This window comes from Hemibagrus wyckioides, linkage group LG16, assembly GCF_019097595.1.
Source record: "Hemibagrus wyckioides isolate EC202008001 linkage group LG16, SWU_Hwy_1.0, whole genome shotgun sequence".
Taxonomy (NCBI): Eukaryota; Metazoa; Chordata; class Actinopteri; order Siluriformes; family Bagridae; genus Hemibagrus; species Hemibagrus wyckioides.
The window spans coordinates 8,791,653-8,813,762 of record NC_080725.1 but is presented as its reverse complement, the minus strand read 5'-3'; the positions used below and the strand labels follow the sequence as shown (position 1 = coordinate 8,813,762).

General features: G+C 36.7%; 1 protein-coding gene across 1 annotated transcript; it reads right to left on the bottom strand.

The window, feature by feature from the left end:
• Nucleotides 1-559: 559 nt before the first annotated feature.
• LOC131366515 (interleukin-1 beta-like) lies at nt 560-2,720 on the bottom strand. Its single transcript, XM_058411020.1, has 7 exons — nt 2,679-2,720; nt 2,484-2,517; nt 2,149-2,227; nt 1,883-2,063; nt 1,604-1,771; nt 1,259-1,398; nt 560-1,061 (listed from the first exon to the last, which is right to left on the bottom strand). The coding sequence occupies exons 2-7, from the start codon at nt 2,513-2,515 to the stop codon at nt 819-821; spliced, it is 843 nt and encodes a 280-aa protein (XP_058267003.1). The 5' UTR covers nt 2,516-2,517; nt 2,679-2,720; the 3' UTR covers nt 560-818.
• Between the last annotated feature and the right edge of the window lie 19,390 nt (nt 2,721-22,110).

Genomic DNA, 22,110 nt, shown 5'->3' with positions numbered 1-22,110 from the left:
TGTGAGCATTTACAGTCGTCCACTTTTGCACATCCCGCAGTAATTTACAGTGAATGTTTCATTTGCACTGCATGTATCATTTGTAATGCCACATTTACACTTGCCTACCTTTGCACAGCACACACTATTATACTTCTTATATTTCTCAACTTTTAATATTTATTATGTTTACATTTTTCATTGCTTATAGTTTCTATATTTTTATGCTTCTTTGCTTCAATATAACTATGCACCAGTATACCAAGACAAATTCCTTTCACATGTAAACCCACAGTACTTGAAAATAAAGGTGATTCTGATTCTGATTTTAAATAATTCTACTATTTTCTCTTTATGCATTGTTGGACATCGTCTTCTAAGATGCACCATTGACCTGAAGATAGTTCATCTGACTATCTCTGCATACTGATGGGATGATAACTTTAACCAGATAAATTATATTAAAGTGCAATTGCTCTCCTTTCAGGCAAGAAATGTCTGAGATTTATCTGCAGGTCAGTGCAGTTAGTTTAGTGTATCCAAAAATTCAGCATAAATTACACTAAGGTTTCTTATCTTTATGCAAATCCTATACAATGCCATGCATCTGAAAAAACATTTATTAGGCTTTTAAACATATCAATACATTAGAGTAATGAAATCAGTACAAACTTTATAATAAATAAGATAAATACAGTTAGATAAAAAAACAGTATTTTGAAACCACAAATAAGCAAAGGCCAGTCAGGTATCTCAAGATGAGATATACTTAAACATGTAATGAGCCTCCAGATTTACACTTGTACCTAGTACATACTTTCTGGAAACTGTTTTCTGAATCAGAACTCATTCTGAGGGACTACTGTCTCATCATGGAGTGTGAACAGCTGGAGGTGGCTGGATTGCTGCTTAGACATTTGCACTGGCTTAAAGTCGTCCTTGGAAGTGGTGATGAACCAGCCCGGGTATCTGACCGACTCGAAGGTGTTCAGGGTGTCACCAGAGCCCTTTCTGAGGAAAAGGAAGCGCTCCATTTCATCATTCTCCCTGATGGCCTTCAGATTCTCTTTGTCTTCTACCTCCTACAAAAGAATAAATCCATTATATCTCTCATAACCAATACAAGTTTGTGTTCTCTCATTTTTACTGCAGCATTTATTGACTGAATGCTGTGTAAATTTGAAGTTATGCCACTCTCATATCTAGAATTTGTTTCTAGTCAGTATACGCATGGTAACTCAGTGATTCAGTAAGTTGCCAGTTGGTTGTGTTTACATACCTCTATGCTGAGAAAAGGAATTTCATTCTGAAGTTTGCATGACAGAAAGAGGTTGCTCTTCACAATTCCCAAACACACAGGCTGGCCTTTTGTGTTTTCTTTGCAGTTTGGTGGGTTGAAGGCTGAGAGGTTGAACCATGCTGTTGAATAAAATATCCATGTTGGTTAAAATGACAATTCAGTTTATAGGTTTTTACATTAGATAAGCAAGACTAAAGGATGCAGTAGCAAGAAAGATTAGACTGAAAAGGTGTGATGTTTCAGAGGTGAGAGTTACAAGACAGGGCTTAAAGACATAGAGTGAAGTTATGGTCAGGTGGACAATGGTTTTTACTGGAAGTTTACCTTTATTATTCTCATTTCCACCCTTCAGAGTAATGGCCAGCAGAATAGGAAGCTTGTCTCTCTGCACCAAGGCCCTTTTGGACTTGTCATATATTGTACACTGCACAATCTTGTCCTGCATGCTGTAACTCTTGGATTCGCTACACTCCAAATTGATCACCACACTCTCTGTGGGAAGAAGATGGGGTGTGTCAGTGCTCAAGGAATCAGATTCATCTTACCCTGGAGCAGAGTAAGAATATATGCATGTACATTAAGATATAATGTTTTGAAACACACCTTCAATCACATTCTCCATGAAGATATTGAAGAGGTCCTGGTCTGTGAACTCTGTGGACTGAACATGTTGAGTGTGCTTCAGCCTCTTCAGAGCAATTACAATGTTAGCAACACTGCGCATGCTAAGAGGCTCCTTGGTGACCTCGATACGGATTCCATTGTGCATGTCACATCTGCCGCTCTGTGACACATCAGAGTCCACAGTGAGCTCAGTTTTTACAGTGAAAAGGAAGTTGATGCTTTACAAATCTGTATCCATGACTTACCATGGCCAAAGGATCAGAGCAGTCCAGCTCATCAAAATCTGTGTCGTCTGAATCAAAGCCATAGTCGCTGGCAAAGTAGCTGTTAAAAGGGAAAGAATTCATGAACATGCGTGTTTATTTGAGTTATAATCTTGAAAACACTTTAACTACTTATCCAGAAAGACTTTCATCTACTGGACATTCAAAATGACCTGAGTGACAGAACAACTGGTACTTGAAATTTAGAAACTTCATAAATTTTATTATACTAAGCATAGTAGTGATAATAATAATTACTCTAATTACACAAGGTATTACTATTCATTATTTTTCAGTGTTTCCAAGACAAGTCTTACCTTTCCAGCATTAACAAATCTTTGTCAGCCATTTCTAAAGGTAAATAAATGAACAAAAATAAATGATACATTAATATTTATTATTTGTTTTCAATCAATCAATTAATCAATCAATCAATCAATCAGTTATTCAGATATTCATAGAACAATCTTCATATTTTCTAGACATATAAAATAAATCCACAGAATACATACCAGTGGTTAATGAGATCAGATGAGAAAGTGCGAGCTGAAGTTGTCCTTGTGAGACTCTCTTTTTCTAGCTGTTAAGCTGCAAGTCCATGCAGTTTCGCTGCTTGCCCTGCTGTATTTATACTCACTGGCTTGGAAATTACTCGGAAGGAAGTGGAAGAGAGGTTATGCAATGTGTTACGTCAACGGCCGTTACACAATCCCATGGAATGTTTATTTTAGATAAAATACATAACATAAAATAATACATTTTATATTTAGCCTGTTCCTATCCTTATATAATTAGCAATATTAACAAAATTTGTTAATAATAATAATAATAATAATAATAATAATAATAATAATAATAATAATAATAATAATAATAATGTTAGTTCTAATGTTCTCAGTTTGGTTGTGTACTTATGCCGAGTTCATACTGCACGGTTTTCAAAGTTCACGGTTATTTTCACACTGCATGACTATCTGGGATAGCATTAAGTCCCTGCTGTGTTCAGACTACACGATGGATCAGTGACAGGAGGTTACACACTGCATGACTTCACAATAGGAAGAATCACAGACAACTCTGTCTGGTCCGCAAACTGCGTTTCACACGATAAGTCACAAAGAAATAACCCAAGATCCCGAGAGATCTCACACGAGACTGTGAATGGTACTCCGCAAAAAGTTCTTGATCCAAATGGTCAGTGCGGGAAACAAGGATTGTGCGTTCTGTATAATTGAACAAATTGCAATTTTCTGCTGCTGATGCGGCTGGTCAAGGAAATGTTTCTACTTTATTTCTGTTTAATGTAATTGTAAAGCTTATTTATTCTGATATAACTGTATTTGACATTTTTCTAATAAAAAAAACTATAAACTCTATGGGCCATTCTAAAACGCTTAACGTGAAAAACGCTTAACGTGGCTTAATGCATTAAAACAGTGTTGTAAACACACCAAACTTGGTGAACACATTATTAATAAACTATACTATGTACAGACAAGCATATGAGCCCAGAATAAGAACCCAACGCATTTAATTACGCAGTAAGCGTTTTACTTGCAGTGTGAACTTGGCATAAATTGTTTCACCTGACCATGAACTGGCAGTACATTAATATGCATTGTGTATTCTGCTTTTTCCTCAAATGCTCATTAGGCAAGTTTATACATAAAGGATCGGTGTGACTGCAGGTTTGCAGGAATCCTGTATAAACTGGCTCCTGCTGGGTTGGTTAAAAACCTGAAGCTGTTAACATTAGTCATGTCTCTGACTGGGAAGGGTTTGCCCAGAGAGACTGCTGAAGAATCCTTAAGGGTTTTCACAGTTTCTTTCCTTATGAGGTAGGGCAGTGAAAGTTTGTGAAATTCAGTAAAGGCAGTTATACGACATTGTGGATTTTCATGTGTTTAAGAAGCACCTTCTCTCTCTCTCTCTTTTTTTTGCAACTTTCCATTTTGTAATCAGAAAGAAAACACTTCCTTTGTTCGTCTTATTATTAGTAGTACATTTACAGGTCATTTCTAGAAGTATTTTTTACCGTTTTACCGTTAAATAGTAACATGCTGTATCTTTATACAGTGGCTAGATATACAGCAATTTTCTGTTTTTCAGCCTTCACCCGTTATTACAGTATCACACTACATTATATTCTCTCATTCTTTAGCGGTCATTTTGAAAGCTAGTTCTTTTTTTATTTATTAGAATTTCTTATATTATTATTACAGTTTCTCTCCAGAGATTAATGTGATGAAGAAACAGAGCTTTGTGTCTTTGCTGCGGCCTAACTTGTTTTCTCAATTTACGATTTTATCCATTTATTAATGAGTTGTTTTTTGTTTTTGTAGGTTTTTTTTTGCCTGTAATGTTTTTTTCTTATTTCATGCTGAATAATCTGCTGAAGGTCCAGTGCTAATACACATTTGTTTCAGGCTCTCAGTTTCTGGGTCATATTAAAATATATTTCTGAAAAACCTGTCTATTCACAGTTTAGTTGTTTTAGCCAAATGTCTGTTTACATTTGGAAAAATATTAAGATTACTGCATTGTTAATGGTTAACAATTAAATAACAAATATAACAAAAAATGATAATTATTTAATAACCAGTAATTCAATGTAAATGTACAATATGAGAATCAGTAATTACAGTATTCTGCTGAAAAATACAATGTATTGCTGTAGACAATACAGTTAATATTGTAAAATGTCCTGTGAGAATAAAATAAGTGTCTGGCAACCTAGCTGCTAGGTACATTTGTACCTTATTGTACATTTGTGAGTATCCAGGCTATTCAGCTTTCTCTGCTTTCTGTGTTTGGCAAGTCAGGATGATGGCAGACCTTGGCATAATATATAAGGAAGGTTTCACAGTATAAACAGGCAAATACTAGTAAAGAATATGAAACATTACAATGTTAATAACAAAGAATATGCAATGGGTTAAAAAACTTTTCTTAACTCAGATCCACACACCTGCATTCTGAAACCTGAGTGTAAAACCATGGCTCTGAGCTGACAACGTTGAAAGGGAAAATACGTAAAGAAAATATACATACTAGCTCATTTTTATCTTCACTACTTTTTAGGACTACTCTTTTAGTGATTTATGCACTAGTGCCTCATCATACACTTATTACAGTTATTGGTGCTTTTGAGAAAAGCTAGTAAAAATTAAGAAGGTAAAATTTAATTAATTTTTATTTCTCGATGCATTTAACAATGCACAATTCATGTAAAAAAAAAAAACACTTGTAGATTTAAAAGCCAGAGACAATGGAAAATGGGATTCAGAAAATTTCCCTGAGATTACATACAGCATCCACTTCTAGGTGATACAGGATATGAGTCATTACTCATCCACAGTTGAGTCAATTGAGAAAGAGAGAGTTGGAGAGAGAGAAAACAGAAAAACACTACCACTACTACACTACCACTCGGAAGTTTGGGATCACTCAGACAGAATAGAAAATATAGCAAAAGAACTAGACAGACAGAGTTAGAAATAATACAGTAAGTGAGAGTGTTTAGAGAGAAGGAGAGAAAGGTTATTTAAAGAGTTATAGGAGTTAGTTGGACAGAAACAGACAGACAGACAGACAGACTTTTTCCAGAGTTTCGCAAATAAATTACAGATAAATTATAGTACACTTAAATAATGACTAGGTTTCTACAGTTTCTTTTATAATTTAATTGTTCTTAAATTTGTTCATTCATTCAGCTTCAGTATCTGCCTTTAGCCTGGTTGGAGATCAGGATGGTGGAATTCCAGGAAGCATTTCTTCTTACACCTATAATAATGTCAACTATGATGAAATGTGGGAATGTTCTGTAGCTTATTGTGTAAGCTGTTTACACACACCCAGGATAAGCAATAAACAAGGCAATTTTGTGTCACCTAGGGACTACACTAAAGAAAAAAATTTTTGCAAGAAGTAAATGCGTGTGATTGCGAAAAGTAAAGCAATATGTTGCTTAAGCTATTGCAATACATTGTCAAATAGTATATACAAGCTAAAGTCACAGTTTAAAAAGTTTAAGGTAGTTTATGTGGCTGTAGAGTAAGAATTCAAGCTGTAGGAACAGTTTAAAGACGATGCGTCCTTAAAAAAATCTCTTCCCTCACTCTAGCTGATGAAACACACACAGTCCTTGAAAAATACATTTAAAAATACATCTAAAATAAACTATAATACTTATAAGCACAACATGACCAACATTTTAGCGTTGGTATATATATATATATATATATATATATATATATATATATATATATATATATATATATATATATATATATATATATATATATGTTGCTTAAACTGTTGTCAGAACTTCTGAAATTATATATAAATACAACTCCGAGCGGGTCTCGAACATGGGAGGCGGGTGCTCTACCAAATAAGCTAAAGTGCAGTGCAGTAATATTTTACATGCTTGTTTACGGCACCTACCGACAACCTCTGAGAAAGACCGAACTGTACGGAAACCAGGAACTGAAGTCCGTAAAAATGCATTTACAAATTAATATAAAATAAACTACAATACTTATCATCATGAAAAGTAATAGCACACTTAAGCACAACATGGGCAACATTTTAGCGTTGGAACCATGTTTCTAGCTATTACCGTTTAGGACTAGTAATGTTTTACATGCTTGTTTACGACATCTCCCGAAAATCTCTGAGAAAAACCAAACTGTGCGTGCTCTCCTTAAATGTCCGTGTGGAAACCTGGAAAAAATGAATATAAAATAAACTACAATACTTATCAGCATGAAAAGTAATAGCACACTTTAGAAACACATGATGAACATTTTACCGTTTAGGACTAGTTAACATTGCTTACGCAATCACACTAATAATGTTTCAAAAACAAGAGCAAGTAGAAGGATCAAGGAAATCCTTAAGCATAACTTGTTTACTGCAAAGTATGATTGTTATTTTAATACATTTAAGCCTAATTTAATTGTAATTTATAATTACAGTGAAATAATGTCACATTATTTCAGAATCATGTCAGAACTTTGGATGGCCCTGAATGACAATTAGTTGCTTTTTTGTTTTTTAATTTGTCATCAGCTAGGTCTCAAGACTGGGGAATTTTAGTTGTAAAACTACAAGGATCACACACACGCACATCCTCCACCCCCCCCCCCCACCCCCACCCCCCAAGACTGGGAATTCCATGCAACAGAACAGTCTCATGTTTTTGTGTTGTGTAATTAAGGAAGTAGAAACGTGACGTAAAGTAGTCTTAGCCATCCACTAAGAGGCCGATCCTTTTAGAATTAAAAAGCAAACAGGAAATCCATAATTAAAAACTTTTCATGAAACTTTTTGAAGCTATTTCTGAGGGTTTTTTTTAACTTGCACATAATACTATATTAACCACAGAACTGCTGATAATAGTTTACATTATAAGATTATGTCAATGTTTGTAACTTACTGCTGTAACAACTAAAAACCCAAATTTTGACACTTATAAAAAGGCCATACACTTCCATTTTGATGAAATAATTATAAAGAAATGTCATCATAAAATATAGCTTGGACAGTTAGCTGCTCAAAAGATCTCAGCTTTGGCTAAATTACTTGTTATATTCCATGTAGGTATAATCATGGGAAAACCACTGATAAAATTATTATAATTAGCAGTAACTTGTCAGACAAAGAGAAATCTGATGAGCTGTTAAATCTGTTACATAATAACGTTTGTGCATGAATGCATAAAAACATATTGTGGAGAAACAAGTCCATGACTTTATTATTTCTGTTATCTTATTGTAACTCGTCTAATTATATCATAGCCATATCTATATAATAAGTCCAAACAAGCTCCATTTTCACTGAATCTTACAGCCAAATCCTTTGACTGATTGGGCCTAATCATATGTTGTTGTTTTTTTGTATATCATGCATAGCAGGTTGTACAGGCATTACTTATTTGTGTTTATGTATTTAAATAACCTATTGCATGCTTTGTGATCTGTGTGCTTAGCTCTAGTTCTTGTATTTAAGCTTTACTCATATTTACTTTAGTCTTGATTCACAACAGTCTGCATCTATATTGTGATCTAGGGCTCCATCTAATGGATCCTAAAAGTAAAAAAACAACAAAACACAAAATTTCCATATTGATGTTTTTATTCGGCCCTGCCAAAAATCCCCAAAAGGTCACAGCTACCTACAATTCAACTACTATTTTATAACTGATCAAAAACAATTAAAAAAAAAATTGTTTGCCAGCAATTACTGCCAATCTATAGGTTCGATTACATACTGTAGCCTCTACTCTACAAAAACTTCTTATAAATATACTAAAAGTTCAATTTAGTTTACATTATGCATTAATTTGTGTAAAGGAATATATGTTGTTTTTAATCTATAGAACAAGGTATTTTACCAGTTGAAAAATATTTACCTCTGAGTAATTATGCATTACTCTTAGCCATTGACATTAATTCCAATTAATGCGATACATCAGGTGCATTTTTCTGGATTTGAAATGAGATGAGATAACAGGCAACTACATACATATAGAAAACTTGGTTATGTAACGATTTAAAAAAAAAAAAAAAAGTCAGGGAAACAAAACCTAGTTCCCCAATCTTAAAATAACAAGCAGTCTTTAGTTGCCTCATTTTCCTCCCATGCACATACACGCAAAATTAGTCAGAATGTAATATATATAATAATAATAATAATAATAATAATAATAGTATATATATAATATTAAAAAAAAAAAGTAAACCTCTTTACTTTCCAGCATCAACATGGCATCTAGAACTAAAGTCCCAGATAAACAGTAACTGAGCACTACAATGGCACATAATGTGAATACTTTCAGGCAATGGGAAAAAAGAACTGAAGTCCATTTCCTTTTACAATGTCCTTGAGTGGTGACATGAGACCATTTTAATTCTGTAAATTATACAGAATAGCTTTTGTGCTGCATGGAATGTGAAAAAGTTTCAACTAAATTAATAGTCACAGAAATAGTAAGGCAGAAGTAGGTACAAATTCTGGGAAAGAAAAAAAAAAGTAAGATGTTAGACCACCAAAAGGAAAGTTAAATGGCATTCATTGTACAAGTCTCTGGAAGCACAAGCACGGTCTTTCAAGCACTAGATGGAGTCCATCCTGAAAGAGGCCCAGCCCAGCAGGGTAAAATATTCAGAGGACAAAACTGATCAGTCAGAAGAATTTTCTGATTGAATTGCCATGATCCTTTAAGGGGACAAGCAGAAACAAAACATGCTAGCAAAATCCCCCCTACAGCATAAACATCATCGCTTGCCACCCATCATTTTGTCACCAACACTTTCTTCAACAATAAACCAAGTTTATGACAGAGAAACACACATCACTCTCATTGAAGGATAGTTTGAATTCTGAGACTGAGATTATCTGGTAATGAACAAACAGTCCAAGAAAACACCAGTGAAGTCTACATGAAAAGAAACTATTAGTTTGATAATGTTTTTATACAACACACTGAATTTTATGGGATAGTTGTGTTACAATAAATGTAAAGACAGAAAACATGATTCCCAGATTACATGGGCATAGTGTTGAAAAAAATAACGTGACTTCAGAGTTATGAAGTTTTGGGCTATAACAGCATTCCTTTGTAACCAATCACAATTAAACACTAAAATATTTGTATATACTAAAAGTACAGAAGTGGAACACTTTGCAAGATTGTGATGCAAATTATGACAGATAAAGATTTAAAGACAGATTTATCAATGATTAAAAAAGGGGGGCAAAACAGCAAAAAAGAGCAGTTCCTGCTGCCCATGCTGGCATTCAGTTGTCTTTTAGCACATAAAAAAATTCAGCAAAGGCTTTAACACATGACAATGCCACAATCCAACACACCCACGGCAAACAAAATCAGCATAAGCACCACTGATGAAAGAAACCTGGGAACGGCATACATAAAAAGTAAAAAGCACTGCAAAAATCAAATCAGTGGTAAAAACAAATCCTTGTCCAAGCTCAACCGGTTAGCTCAAACAGCATTTGTCTGGCCTGGAGCTACGCTATCAGTCCTGCATTCCAGGGTCTTGCTTGTACCTGCAAACCCCAGAAAGTGAGAGATCCATAAGATTCCACCGCAAGCCCTCACATGCTCACATCCTCTGTCATGCAAGAAAAAAAAGAATTTCCAAATAAGTTTCGTAATGAATCACTTGAGAGCAATGAACACCTTCCACTTAACAACGGACATGGAATTGCAACTGATGGAATATACATTAATTGTAAAATATATCGGAAACTGTAGGGGCTGAGCACCTACATTAACTGTTCACCTATGCTGCTATCTAATAGCACAATCATGTGGCAGCAGCACAATGTATAAAATCATGCAGATATAGGCCAAGAAAAGTGTGATCATGGTGATTTTTACTGTCGCATGGTTGTTCATACGCGTATTTTAGAAACTGTTGATGATCTGAGATTTTCATAAAGTTTTCACAGAATGATGCAAACATCCTGTGAGCAGAGGGTCTGCAGACCACGCTAATCTTTAACTGACCAGTCTGAGTGTGTATGTATCCATGATAGCTTCAGATATCCATTGCACACAAGAACATAAGAGCAGCAAAGTGGAAAACACATACAAAATATCGAAACACACAGAATGGTGGATAACTCCAGAATTATTAAAACACTTCAAAGAAATAAGGGGGGGAAATGCAACATGGAATATTTGATATAGAAACAATCTTTTTATTAAGCAGTGAAAGCTTTCTGCAAAACACCGTAACACACAAAACAGTAATTTAAAAATTACTGGCACAAATATTGTCACCCATTTTTGCTCTTGAAGGGTGTCGATAATTTTGGAGTTGTAGGGATAAAGGGGCATCTAAAACAGAGGAAACAATAATATACTTGCCACTTATTTTAAGCTACGGGCGCCTGCACTATTGATTCTAAAGATCTTAAGGCAGATTTCTTTCACCCGGGCAACACATAATGTCAGTCACTGGCTGAAATATGATTGGATAAATACTCTTATCATAAAAAAAAAATATATTAAAAAAAAATATATTAAATATATTAAAAGGCAGCTCTGGAAAAAAAATTGAGACCACTGCAAAATAATCAGTTTCTTATGTTTTTTTTTTTCTTACAGGTGCATGTATTGGTGAGATGAACAGTTTTGTTTCATTTTTTGTAAACTTCTGACAATATTTCTCCTAAATTCAAAATATAACTATTATTTAAAGTGTATATTTAAAGGAAATGACAATACATCAACCCAAGATCATTCAGTATTTGCAGAGCTTTAATAACTCAAATAAAACAAAATGCAAATAATTTGTAAACAAATTGTGTTAAAGGCTAAATAACATTAAGAATTTAGTATTTGGTGGAATAACCCTGATTTGCATGTGTTTTGGCATGCTCTCCAGTTTTTCACATTGCTTTATACCAGAAAGACTTATATTTGGCTTGTTCAGTATTCAAATGTTATACACATCTATGCAATACAGTGGAATGCTGCAATAAGTTTACCATCCTACCCTGTTAATCAAACATTTATTTTATTTTATTTATTTATTTTTACTATTATACCCTCATTGGGGGCTGAGCCCCCCTTAAATGAAAATCATAGAATCGCCCCTGCTCTTCAGTCAGATTGAACAGGGAGACATCTTCTGTCATATTTACATCTCTCCACAGATATTCTTTTATGGGCTTCAAGTTTGGGTTGTCTTGGCCACTCAAGGACATTTAGTAGGATGTCCCTTTGTTATCATTCTGAACCTTCACCCTAGTCTGAGGTTGTGTGCACTTTGGAGCAGCTTTTCGCCTGGGACCTCTCTGTATTTGGTTGTGTACATCTTTCCCTTAATTCAAGTCTCCCTGTTCCTGCCAATGAGAAGTACCCCATAGCATGATGCTACCAATGACATTGGTAGAAAAAATTGAAATGAAATGAACACAGACATTGTTTAATTGATTTAGTGTGGAGGCTCAATAACTGAGCTAGTAGGGATGACCAAGAACCAACTGACCAAATAATCATTCTAACAGAGCTTCAGAAATCCCTCTCAGAGATTGGAGATCGTACCAGGCAATTAACTCAAAAACATCATTTAGGCCTTTATCACAGAGGTTAGACTTAAGCCACCCCTAAATAAAACATATGTTAGACATTTAAAGGACTGGTATTGAGGAAAAAGATTCTCTCATCTGATTCATTTGAGAAAAAAGCTGAACTTTTGGGGCTGAACTCCATCTGCTCCATCCACATCAGCTTCTAGCACACTCCATCCCTATAGTGAAATGAAACAGAAATGAAATGAAACAGTGAAACTGTTGAGTCAGTGAGAGGGATTTCTGAAGCTCTGTTAGAATGATTATTTGGTCAGTTGGTTCTTGGTCATCCCTACTAGCTCAGTTATTGAGCCTCCACACTAAATCAATTAAACAATGTCTGTGTTCATTTCATTTCAATTTTTTCTATCCAACTGTAGGGTCACTTAATAGGTGTGGGAGGTTTTACATCTAAAATAGCAGATCACATCAGTCCTGCTGTCATGAAGACCAAGGAACTGCTTTGAGATAAAGTTGTTAGGAGAGGTTTGTAAGCAAATCAGCAACAGCTTGAATCTTCCTTGGAGCACTGTAAAAATCAGAATCAGAATCAGAATCAGAAAAAGGTTTATTGCCAGGTACAGCAAAGGGTCAGCAAGGAGCACTTTACAGTACTAGGAATTTGTCTTGGTGTCAGGTGCAAACATATACACAGGTAAATAATTTAAATAAATACTGTATAAGGTGACTTGTATGAAAATTAGTGCAATAGAAAAATGTAAAAAGTGAAAGTGACTGTAACATATATACAGATGTGAGGTATGTACACAATGTAGAATGAGATAAGTATTGTGTATAAAAGTGTGAGTTTGAATGAACAGTAGTGCAATTTAGAATGTGGAAGTGAGTGTCCGGGTTGGAGGGGGGTCATCTGGGGGTAAGTGAGGCACTGTTCAGCAGGCTGACTGCAGCGGGGAAGAAACTGTTCTTGTGGCGTGAGGTCCTCATCCTGATGGACCGGAGCCTCTTGCCAGAGGGGACGGACAGAAAAAGTTTGTTTCTGGTATGAGAGGGGTCGGCTGCGATCTTGGCTGCACGTCTCTGGGTCCTGGAGAGGTACAGCTCCTGGAGAGATGGAAGATTGCAGCCGATCACCTTCTCAGCAGAGTGGATGACACTAAACATTCTAAACAAGGGAGAAAAGTACTGGAACAGCCTAGACACTACCACGTTTAGGTCATCCTTCCATATTGAATGCATGAGCAAGAAAGGTAATTATCAGCTAAGTGTCCAAGTGTCTCACTCTCTGTAATAGGTCATTTCTAAAATGTCTAAAAATAGCTTTTTGGACTATTTATGTCCACCTACTGAAGTTTGTGATAATTTGGATAACATTTGAAATCTTTCACAACCTGGTCCTAGGATATCTGGCAAATCTTCACTATCTTGAAGTAAAAATATTCAGGTGTGTATGAACATCAATAATGCTTTAAACATGTTGACATTATTAAATAATATGGCATTAATTCCTCAAACAATTCTTGAAGTGGAAGCTAATTTTCATATACAGCTCTAACCTATGATTACTTGGTAGCCAAGACAATTTGAGAGGCATAAACTGGACAAGATCCTAAGGTCATAAGCAAAGTTTGGCGCATGGTCATTCATAGGGGGTGGGTCTATTTTCAGGAACCTTAAGTCAACCATCATGCTGAAATTGGTATAGTGCACCCATGTACTAGTAGCAGGGTCATAAAACTTGAACTATAAATTTGGGTATTTGATGCAATCTCACTGATGGCCACTAGATTCATGATATTCATGTTCATCAGCACCAAAGAACGCTGATGCTTGCCTACAAAGCCAAGAATGGACCAGCACCCTTTTACCTCAAAGCTCTTATTACCCTTCGCACTTCACCTTGCTCCCTCTGATCTACTAGCACTGCTCAACTGGTTCCACCATCTCTCAGGGTACAAGGTCGGTATGCATCTAGACTCTTCTCTTTTCTGGTACGTACCAAAGTGTTGCAATGTACAGCTGAGTCACTGACTGTCTTCAAATGAATTTTGAAAATGAATGAATTTTTCCCCATTTGTTTTATGTATTGTATGTTGTATGTTGATATAAAACAAACAAACAAAAAACAAAACAAAAAAAATCCTCTCAACTGAGTTTTTAGGCTGATGGTATCCTAGGTCTGTTACCTATTGAACCAGTGTTAATGTATTAATTGATAGAGACTTCTAAGCACTTTTGTACATTGCTCTGGATAAGAACATATATTATTCTTCAGCTTAATTTGTTTATACAAACAATTGTACAATTTGCTTTTGGAACATTTGGCTCTGAAATAATTTGCCTAGTCCTAGAATTTTTGGGTTGTTTACATGTCAATCAAGCAGAATTTGGATCTATAAGCTTCTTTTAAGGAAACAAAAATCCTTTCGAGCTGAAATTTGGTATGATGTAATGTTCTAGTAATCTGTAACTGAATATTTAATCATCATTTAATTATATAAAAATGCATTCATCCAATCAGTTTCAGCAGTCATATCACAAAACTTGCTATTGTTTTGTGTATCTTGTTGAGAACTTACCACTGGAGAGTCTATTTGTGAGGAGTGCCTGAACCCTGCAGATACAATATATTGCCAAAAGTATTCGCTCACCTGCCTTGAATCGCATATGAACTTAAGTGACATGCCATTCCTAATCCATAGGGTTCAATATGACGTCGGTCCACCCTTTGCAGCTATAACAGATTCAACTCTTCTGGGAAGGCTGTCCACAAGGTTTAGGAGTGTGTTTATGGGAATTTTTGACCATTCTTCCAGAAGCGCATTTGTGAGGTCACACACTGATGTTGGACGAGAAGGCCTGGCTCTCAGTCTCCGCTTTAATTCATCCCAAAGGTGTTCTATCGGGTTGAGGTCAGGACTCTGTGCAGGCCAGTCAAGTTCATCCACACCAGACTCTGTCATATCCATGTCTTTATGGACCTTGCTTTGTGCACTGGTGCACAGTCATGTTGGAAGAGGAAGGGGCCAGCTCCAAACTGTTCCCACAAAGTTGGGAGCATGGAATTGTCCAAAATGCCTTGGTATGCTGAAGCATTCAGAGTTCCTTTCACTGGAACTAAGGGGCCAAGCCCAGCTCCTGAAAAACAACCCCACACCATAATCCCCCCTCCACCAAACTTTACACTTGGCAAAATGCAGTCAGACAAGTACCGTTCTCCTGGCAACCGCCAAACCCAGACTCGTCCATCAGATTGCCAGATGGAGAAGCGCGATTCGTCACTCCAGAGAACGCATCTCCACTGCTCTAGAGTCCAGTGGCGGCGTGCTTTACACCACTGCATCCGACGCTTTGCATTGCACTTGGTGATGTATGGCTTGGATGCAGCTGCTCGGCCATGGAAACCCATTCCATGAAGCTCTCTGCGCACTGTTCTTGAGCTAATCTGAAGGCCACATGAAGTTTGGAGGTCTGTAGTGATTGACTCTGCAGAAAGTTGGCGACCTCTTCGCATCTTCGTGCCTCAGCAACCCGTGCTGAGCTCCTGAGAGCGACCCATTCTTTCACAAATGTTTGTAAAAACAGTCTGCATGCCTAGGTGCTTGATTCTATACACCTGTGGCCATGGAAGTGATTGGAACACCTGATTCTGATTATTTGGATGGGTGAGCGAATACTTTTGGCAATATAGCGTATATATATATATATATATATATATATATATATATATATATATATATATATATATATATATATATCTTCAGATATATTAGATATATATCTTCAATATATTTCCAGTAAGTGTATATTTCTCTATTTGTTCAGGTTGCATCTCTCCACCTCAGCATGCCATGCTGTGCTGAGTAAAATATTGCATAAAATAGTATGGATAAAAAGCAAACAATTGATTATGTTTTGTGAATGTTAATATACATATCTATAGCTGATTATATTTATTGGTCTATATAAATGTAGGCCTATAAAAAAACATGTGTAGATGTTTCATCTGCATAAAGAGACCCAAAGATACAGGTTTAATGTTTAGGCAAAATTCTACACATAAAGGGATAGATAGATAGATAGATAGATAGATAGATAGATAGATAGATAGATAGATAGATAGATAGATAGATAGATAGATAGATAGATAGATAGATAGAGATTCAGCAGTAAAAATTGCTTATTTCTGTCATTCATGTGATTAAATATTCAGTCATGCATTGACTTATTTTTGACACACGAGGGCACAAAAAACTAAAAATCTAGCTACAGACATTGATGTATATAGAGGTATAACACAATGCCACTCTGTATTTGGTTAGTGCTTCAAATATTCGTTTATATGTATCTATACAGCTACAGTGGGCATGGCCTAAATCAGAAGTTTGTATATGTATGTATACATGCATGCATGTACACTACCAGTCAAACGTTTGGACACACCTTTTAATTCAATGTTTTTTGTTTAGGGATTTATTTTCTACATTCTAGAACAATACTGGAGATTTCAAAACTATGAAATAACACACATGGACTTATGTACATATGTAACGACAACAAAAAACAACAGTCAGTTGTTATTTTAAGACACGAAGGTCAGGTGTTCTGGAATAGTTCTTGTAAGAACAGTATTGTCAAGTGCATCTGCAAAACCCATCAATCACCATGATGAAACTGGCTCACATGAAGACCATCCCAGGAAAGCAAGACCAAAACTTACCTCTGCTGCAGAGGGGAAGTTCATTTAGAGTTACCAGCCTCAGAAATCACCAATTAACAGCACCTCAGATTAGAGCCTTTATGAAGGCTTTACAGAGCATCAGTAGCAGACATATCTCAATATCAACTGTTCAAAGGACATTATTGTGTATTTTGGCCGCCTTCAGCATTGTTTCACAATGTAGAAAGAAATAAACATCAGGAAAGACCATGGAATTAGAAGGTGTGTCCAAACCTTTGACTGGTTATTATTATTAAATTAAATATGAACCCTACTGGGGACGTATCTCCTGAGTTTAATTTTTGCCTGTGCCCTGTGTGTGCAAAGTTTGCATGTACTGTCTGTGCTTCAGGGGTTTCCTCTGGCTACTCTTGTTTCCTTCCTGCCTGTCCAAAGACATGCATTGTAGGCTGATTGGCATTTCTCAGGTAATTTTTCTGAAGGAGAAATAAAGTGTCAGGTTAAAAAAAAGACTGGCCAGCAAATGACAGAAATTACATATTTTTGTTCTTTTAATCATATGGTTCAATATTCTGTGAGGCAGTGAATTATTTTTACCACACGAGGGCAGAAAATACTAAATATCCAGGTCCTGATGCATACTGAGGCATCACAGTTGCACAGTCTATATCTGTATATGGTTAGTGTTCCAAATATTTGTATATTTGTATTTTGGCTATACAGATGAAGTGGGGATGGTCTAAATCAGAAGTTTATTTCTTTTAAATGAGGTTCATTTAAATATGAACCTCACCCCACATGATGGCATGTTTGCCTTGCAACTCAGAGGGTAAGGGTTTCATCCCACCTCCACCCTCTATAAGCAGAGATGTTCTCCTCATGCTTTAGGGGTTTTGTCTAAAGACTGAAGGCTGATTGGCATCTCTAAATCTGGTGTGTGTTTGTGTAAGATTGTACCCTGCCAGTAGTGCCCTGAGTCCACTGGAATAGGCTCCACAATGCTCAAATTGATTGTGTGGCTAGCATATCATGTTTTGCTTTTGTTTTTAATGTTTTTCATTAGACAGGTTTTTCAAGCAGAAAATACTCGGTGTACTCACAGATTTGTCGTCACTTGTGTGTCCATTTTAAGAGATTTTAAGGACTTGTAAGGATAAAGATGTTTTTGGTCGTGCAGAACAAAGACAAGATTAGCAGTTCAACAGCCAGAAAAATATTTTATTTGAAAAATAACAGATGCTACAGCCTCCCAAGCCCTGATCAAGCCTGAGTCAAATGGCGTGGTATCCCACAATCTGCTCATATCAGAATCCACTGACAATTCAATTCAATTCAATTCAATTCAATTCAATTCATTTTATTTGTATAGTGCCTTTTACAATGGACATTACTTAATTATAATATATACTGTACATATAAAGTTTAAATAAAAGTTACTATTTTATCCCTATTTTATCCCTAATAAGCAAGCCTGAGGTGACAATGGCAAGGGAAAACTCTGTGTGATGAAATGAGGAAGAAACCTTGAGAGGATCCAGGTTCAGAAGGGAACCTTTTTTAAATTCATGTAGTACGTGACTTGTGTGAGCCTCTGCTTTCGCTTCCAGAAACCAGTAACTGGCGCACACACACACACACACACACACACACACAAACACACACACACACAAACACACACACACACACACACACACACACACATGGATTTTGTGTGAATTGTTGTAACATTTAAAATAATTAGTTGAAGGGTCAAGATATTACAATCCCCTAAAAGTACTGGAACAGCAAGGCCAGAAACTCAAGTATTATATAATTGATTTTTAAATGCATGTGGTACGTGACTTAAAAAATGTCTCCTCAAAGCATGCAAAACTTTATGGGATGATGATTCCTTCCTTCCTTCCTTCCTTCCTTCCTTCTTTCCTTCAGGAATACAGACCTATGTTAGTCAGCAGAGATTTATTAGAAAGTAAATAATTTGAAAACTATGCTTATTATTTGTATAATAATATTCAATTCAGTTCAATTCAATTCAATTCATTTGTATAGTGCCTTTTACAATAGACATTACTTAATTATAATATATACTGTATATATAAAGTTTAAATAAAAGTTACTATTTTATCCCTATTTTATCCCTAATAAGCAAGCCTGAGGTGACAGTGACAAGGAAAAACACCCTGTGATGATATGAGGTAGAAACCTTGAGAGGATCCAGGTTCAGAAGGGAACCTATCCTCATTTGGGTGACACTGGACAGTAAATAATGTAAAGGTAAAAAATGTCCTTTCTACAACAGCAGCCAAGGGCCCATGAGGAAATATTAGGTCACTGACAAGCTTCCAACATCCATTCTGACCAGAACACCACCTGACCTAGCAAACCTGCCCAGCCCTGCCACCTGACAAGCCTGTCTGGCCCCACCACTTGATCCCAAGGAACCTCCCCCAGCCCTGACTGCTGACCCTAGCAAGTTTGACAGCTCTGCAACCAGATCCCACCAACCCACCAGTATGCTCCATGCCTTCTTCCCAATCCCTCTGGGAAATGTCAACTTGCTGACCTTTGCCTGTTTCCTGTTTGAGTCACTATTTGAATTTGTCTGCCTGCCTCTCTAATAAACACTTTACAATATTATTGCATTTATCTGAGCCTCAGTTACTTGGCATGGTGGAGATGTTAATATGCTTATATGACATGAACAGTAAATATGAGAAGTTTCAGTGTTTATTGAAAATGTATTTCACTGGGGATGTGTTGCACATTTAAAAAACACAAGCAGAAGCAGAACGAAACATTTCTTATGTGACAGAAACATTAAAGGATTCAGAGTTCACCATGTCATGAACTCAAGTATTATACACTATATTGCCAAAAGTATTCGCTCACCCATCCAAATAATCAGAATCAGGTGTTCCAATCACTTCCATGGCCACAGGTGTATAAAATCAAGCACCTAGGCATGCAGACTGTTTTTACAAACATTTGTGAAAGAATGGGTCGCTCTCAGGAGCTCAGTGAATTCCAGCGTGGAACTGTGATAGGATGCCACCTGTGCAACAAATCCAGTCGTGAAGTTTCCTCGCTCCTAAATATTCCACAGTCAACTGTCAGCTGTATTATAAGAACGTGGAAGTGTTTGGGAACGACAGCAACTCAGCCACGAAGTGGTAGGCCACGTAAACTGACGGAGCGGGGTCAGCGGATGCTGAGGCGCATAGTGCGAAGAGGTCTCCAACTCTCTGCAGAGTCAATCGCTACAGACCTCCAAACTTCATGTGGCCTTCAGATTAGCTCAAGAACAGTGCGCAGAGAGCTTCATGGAATGGGTTTCCATGGCCGAGCAGCTGCATCCAAGCCATACATCACCAAGTGCAATGCAAAGTGTCGGATGCAGTGGTGTAAAGCACGCCGCCACTGGACTCTAGAGCAGTGGAGACGCGTTCTCTGGAGTGACGAATCGCGCTTCTCCATCTGGCAATCTGATGGACGAGTCTGGGTTTGGCGGTTGCCAGGAGAACGGTACTTGTCTGACTGCATTGTGCCAAGTGTAAAGTTTGGTGGAGGGGGGATTATGGTGTGGGGTTGTTTTTCAGGAGCTGGGCTTGGCCCCTTAGTTCCAGTGAAAGGAACTCTGAATGCTTCAGCATACCAAGACATTTTGGACAATTCCATGCTCCCAACTTTGTGGGAACAGTTTGGAGCTGGCCCCTTCCTCTTCCAACATGACTGTGCACCAGTGCACAAAGCAAGGTCCATAAAGACATGGATGACAGAGTCTGGTGTGGATGAACTTGACTGGCCTGCACAGAGTCCTGACCTCAACCCGATAGAACACCTTTGGGATGAATTAAAGCGGAGACTGAGAGCCAGGCCTTCTCGTCCAACATCAGTGTGTGACCTCACAAATGCGCTTCTGGAAGAATGGTCAAAAATACCCATAAACACACTCCTAAACCTTGTGGACAGTCTTCCCAGAAGAGTTGAAGCTGTTATAGCTGTAAAGGGTGGACCGACGTCATATTGAACCCTATGGATTACGAATGGGATGTCACTTAAGTTCATATGCGAGTCATGGCAGGTGAGCGAATACTTTTGGCAATATAGTGTATAACTGTTTTTTAAATTCATGTAGTACGTGACTTGTGTGAGCCTCTGCTTTCACTTCCAGAAACCAGTAACTAGCACACACACACACACACACACACACACATGATCTCTATGAATTTTGTGTGGAATGTTGTAACATTTAAAATAATTAGTTGAAGGGTCAAGATATTACAATCCCCTGGATACAAAGTACTGGAACAGCAAGGCCAGAAACTCAAGTATTATATAATTGATTTTAAATGCATGTGGTACGTGACTTAAAACATGTCTCCTCAAAGCATGCAAAACTTTATGGGATGGACTTCCTGACTTCCTTCCTTCCAGGAATACAGACCTATGTTAGTTAGCAGAGATTTATTAGAAAGTAAATAATTTGAAAACTATGCTGACCAAAAGGCAAAATGCATGTATAGGTAAGCTCATCTAGGAAAGTAACATTTAAAATAGTAGAAGGGTCATACCCCCTCCAAAATATTAGTACAACAAGGACAATTATTTAGTTTTTGTTATATACTGAAATGACTTAATAATAAACAACAAATGTCACAATTTGTTTGAACTCAACCATTTTTCAAGGGATAAGAAACATTCAAATATAAAACCAGTGTTACTTGTTCCTCAAGTGTGTCATTTTAGATTGATTGAATGTTTAAATTTAATTTAAATTTAATTAATAGCCCTGAATGACTACTCTGGGTTTGAGACTTTGGTTTCACCTGTGAATACTGCATTTGTTGTTAAAAAAAACGATAAATTAAAATGAAGACCACAAGATGCAAACCATTCTTCAGCAATAAGAATCAGAAGACCAGATTGGATTCACAAAGAAATACAGAGATTAGTCTCAAAATTATTTGTATAATAATATGAGTATTGTAAATAAAGTTTATTGCTTAAACACGGTGGAGGTAGTGTCATGACTCGGGTGGCTGCTTCTGGAACAGACTTGATCTTTGCTGATGGCGTAACTCATGATGGTAGCCTTGGAGATTCTCAGTCATCCAAGTGCAGTTATCTGCAAGTTATGTCAACTGAACTGCTTTCTTGTTAGTTCAAAACATTTCAACAAATCTGAGAAGGTTCTT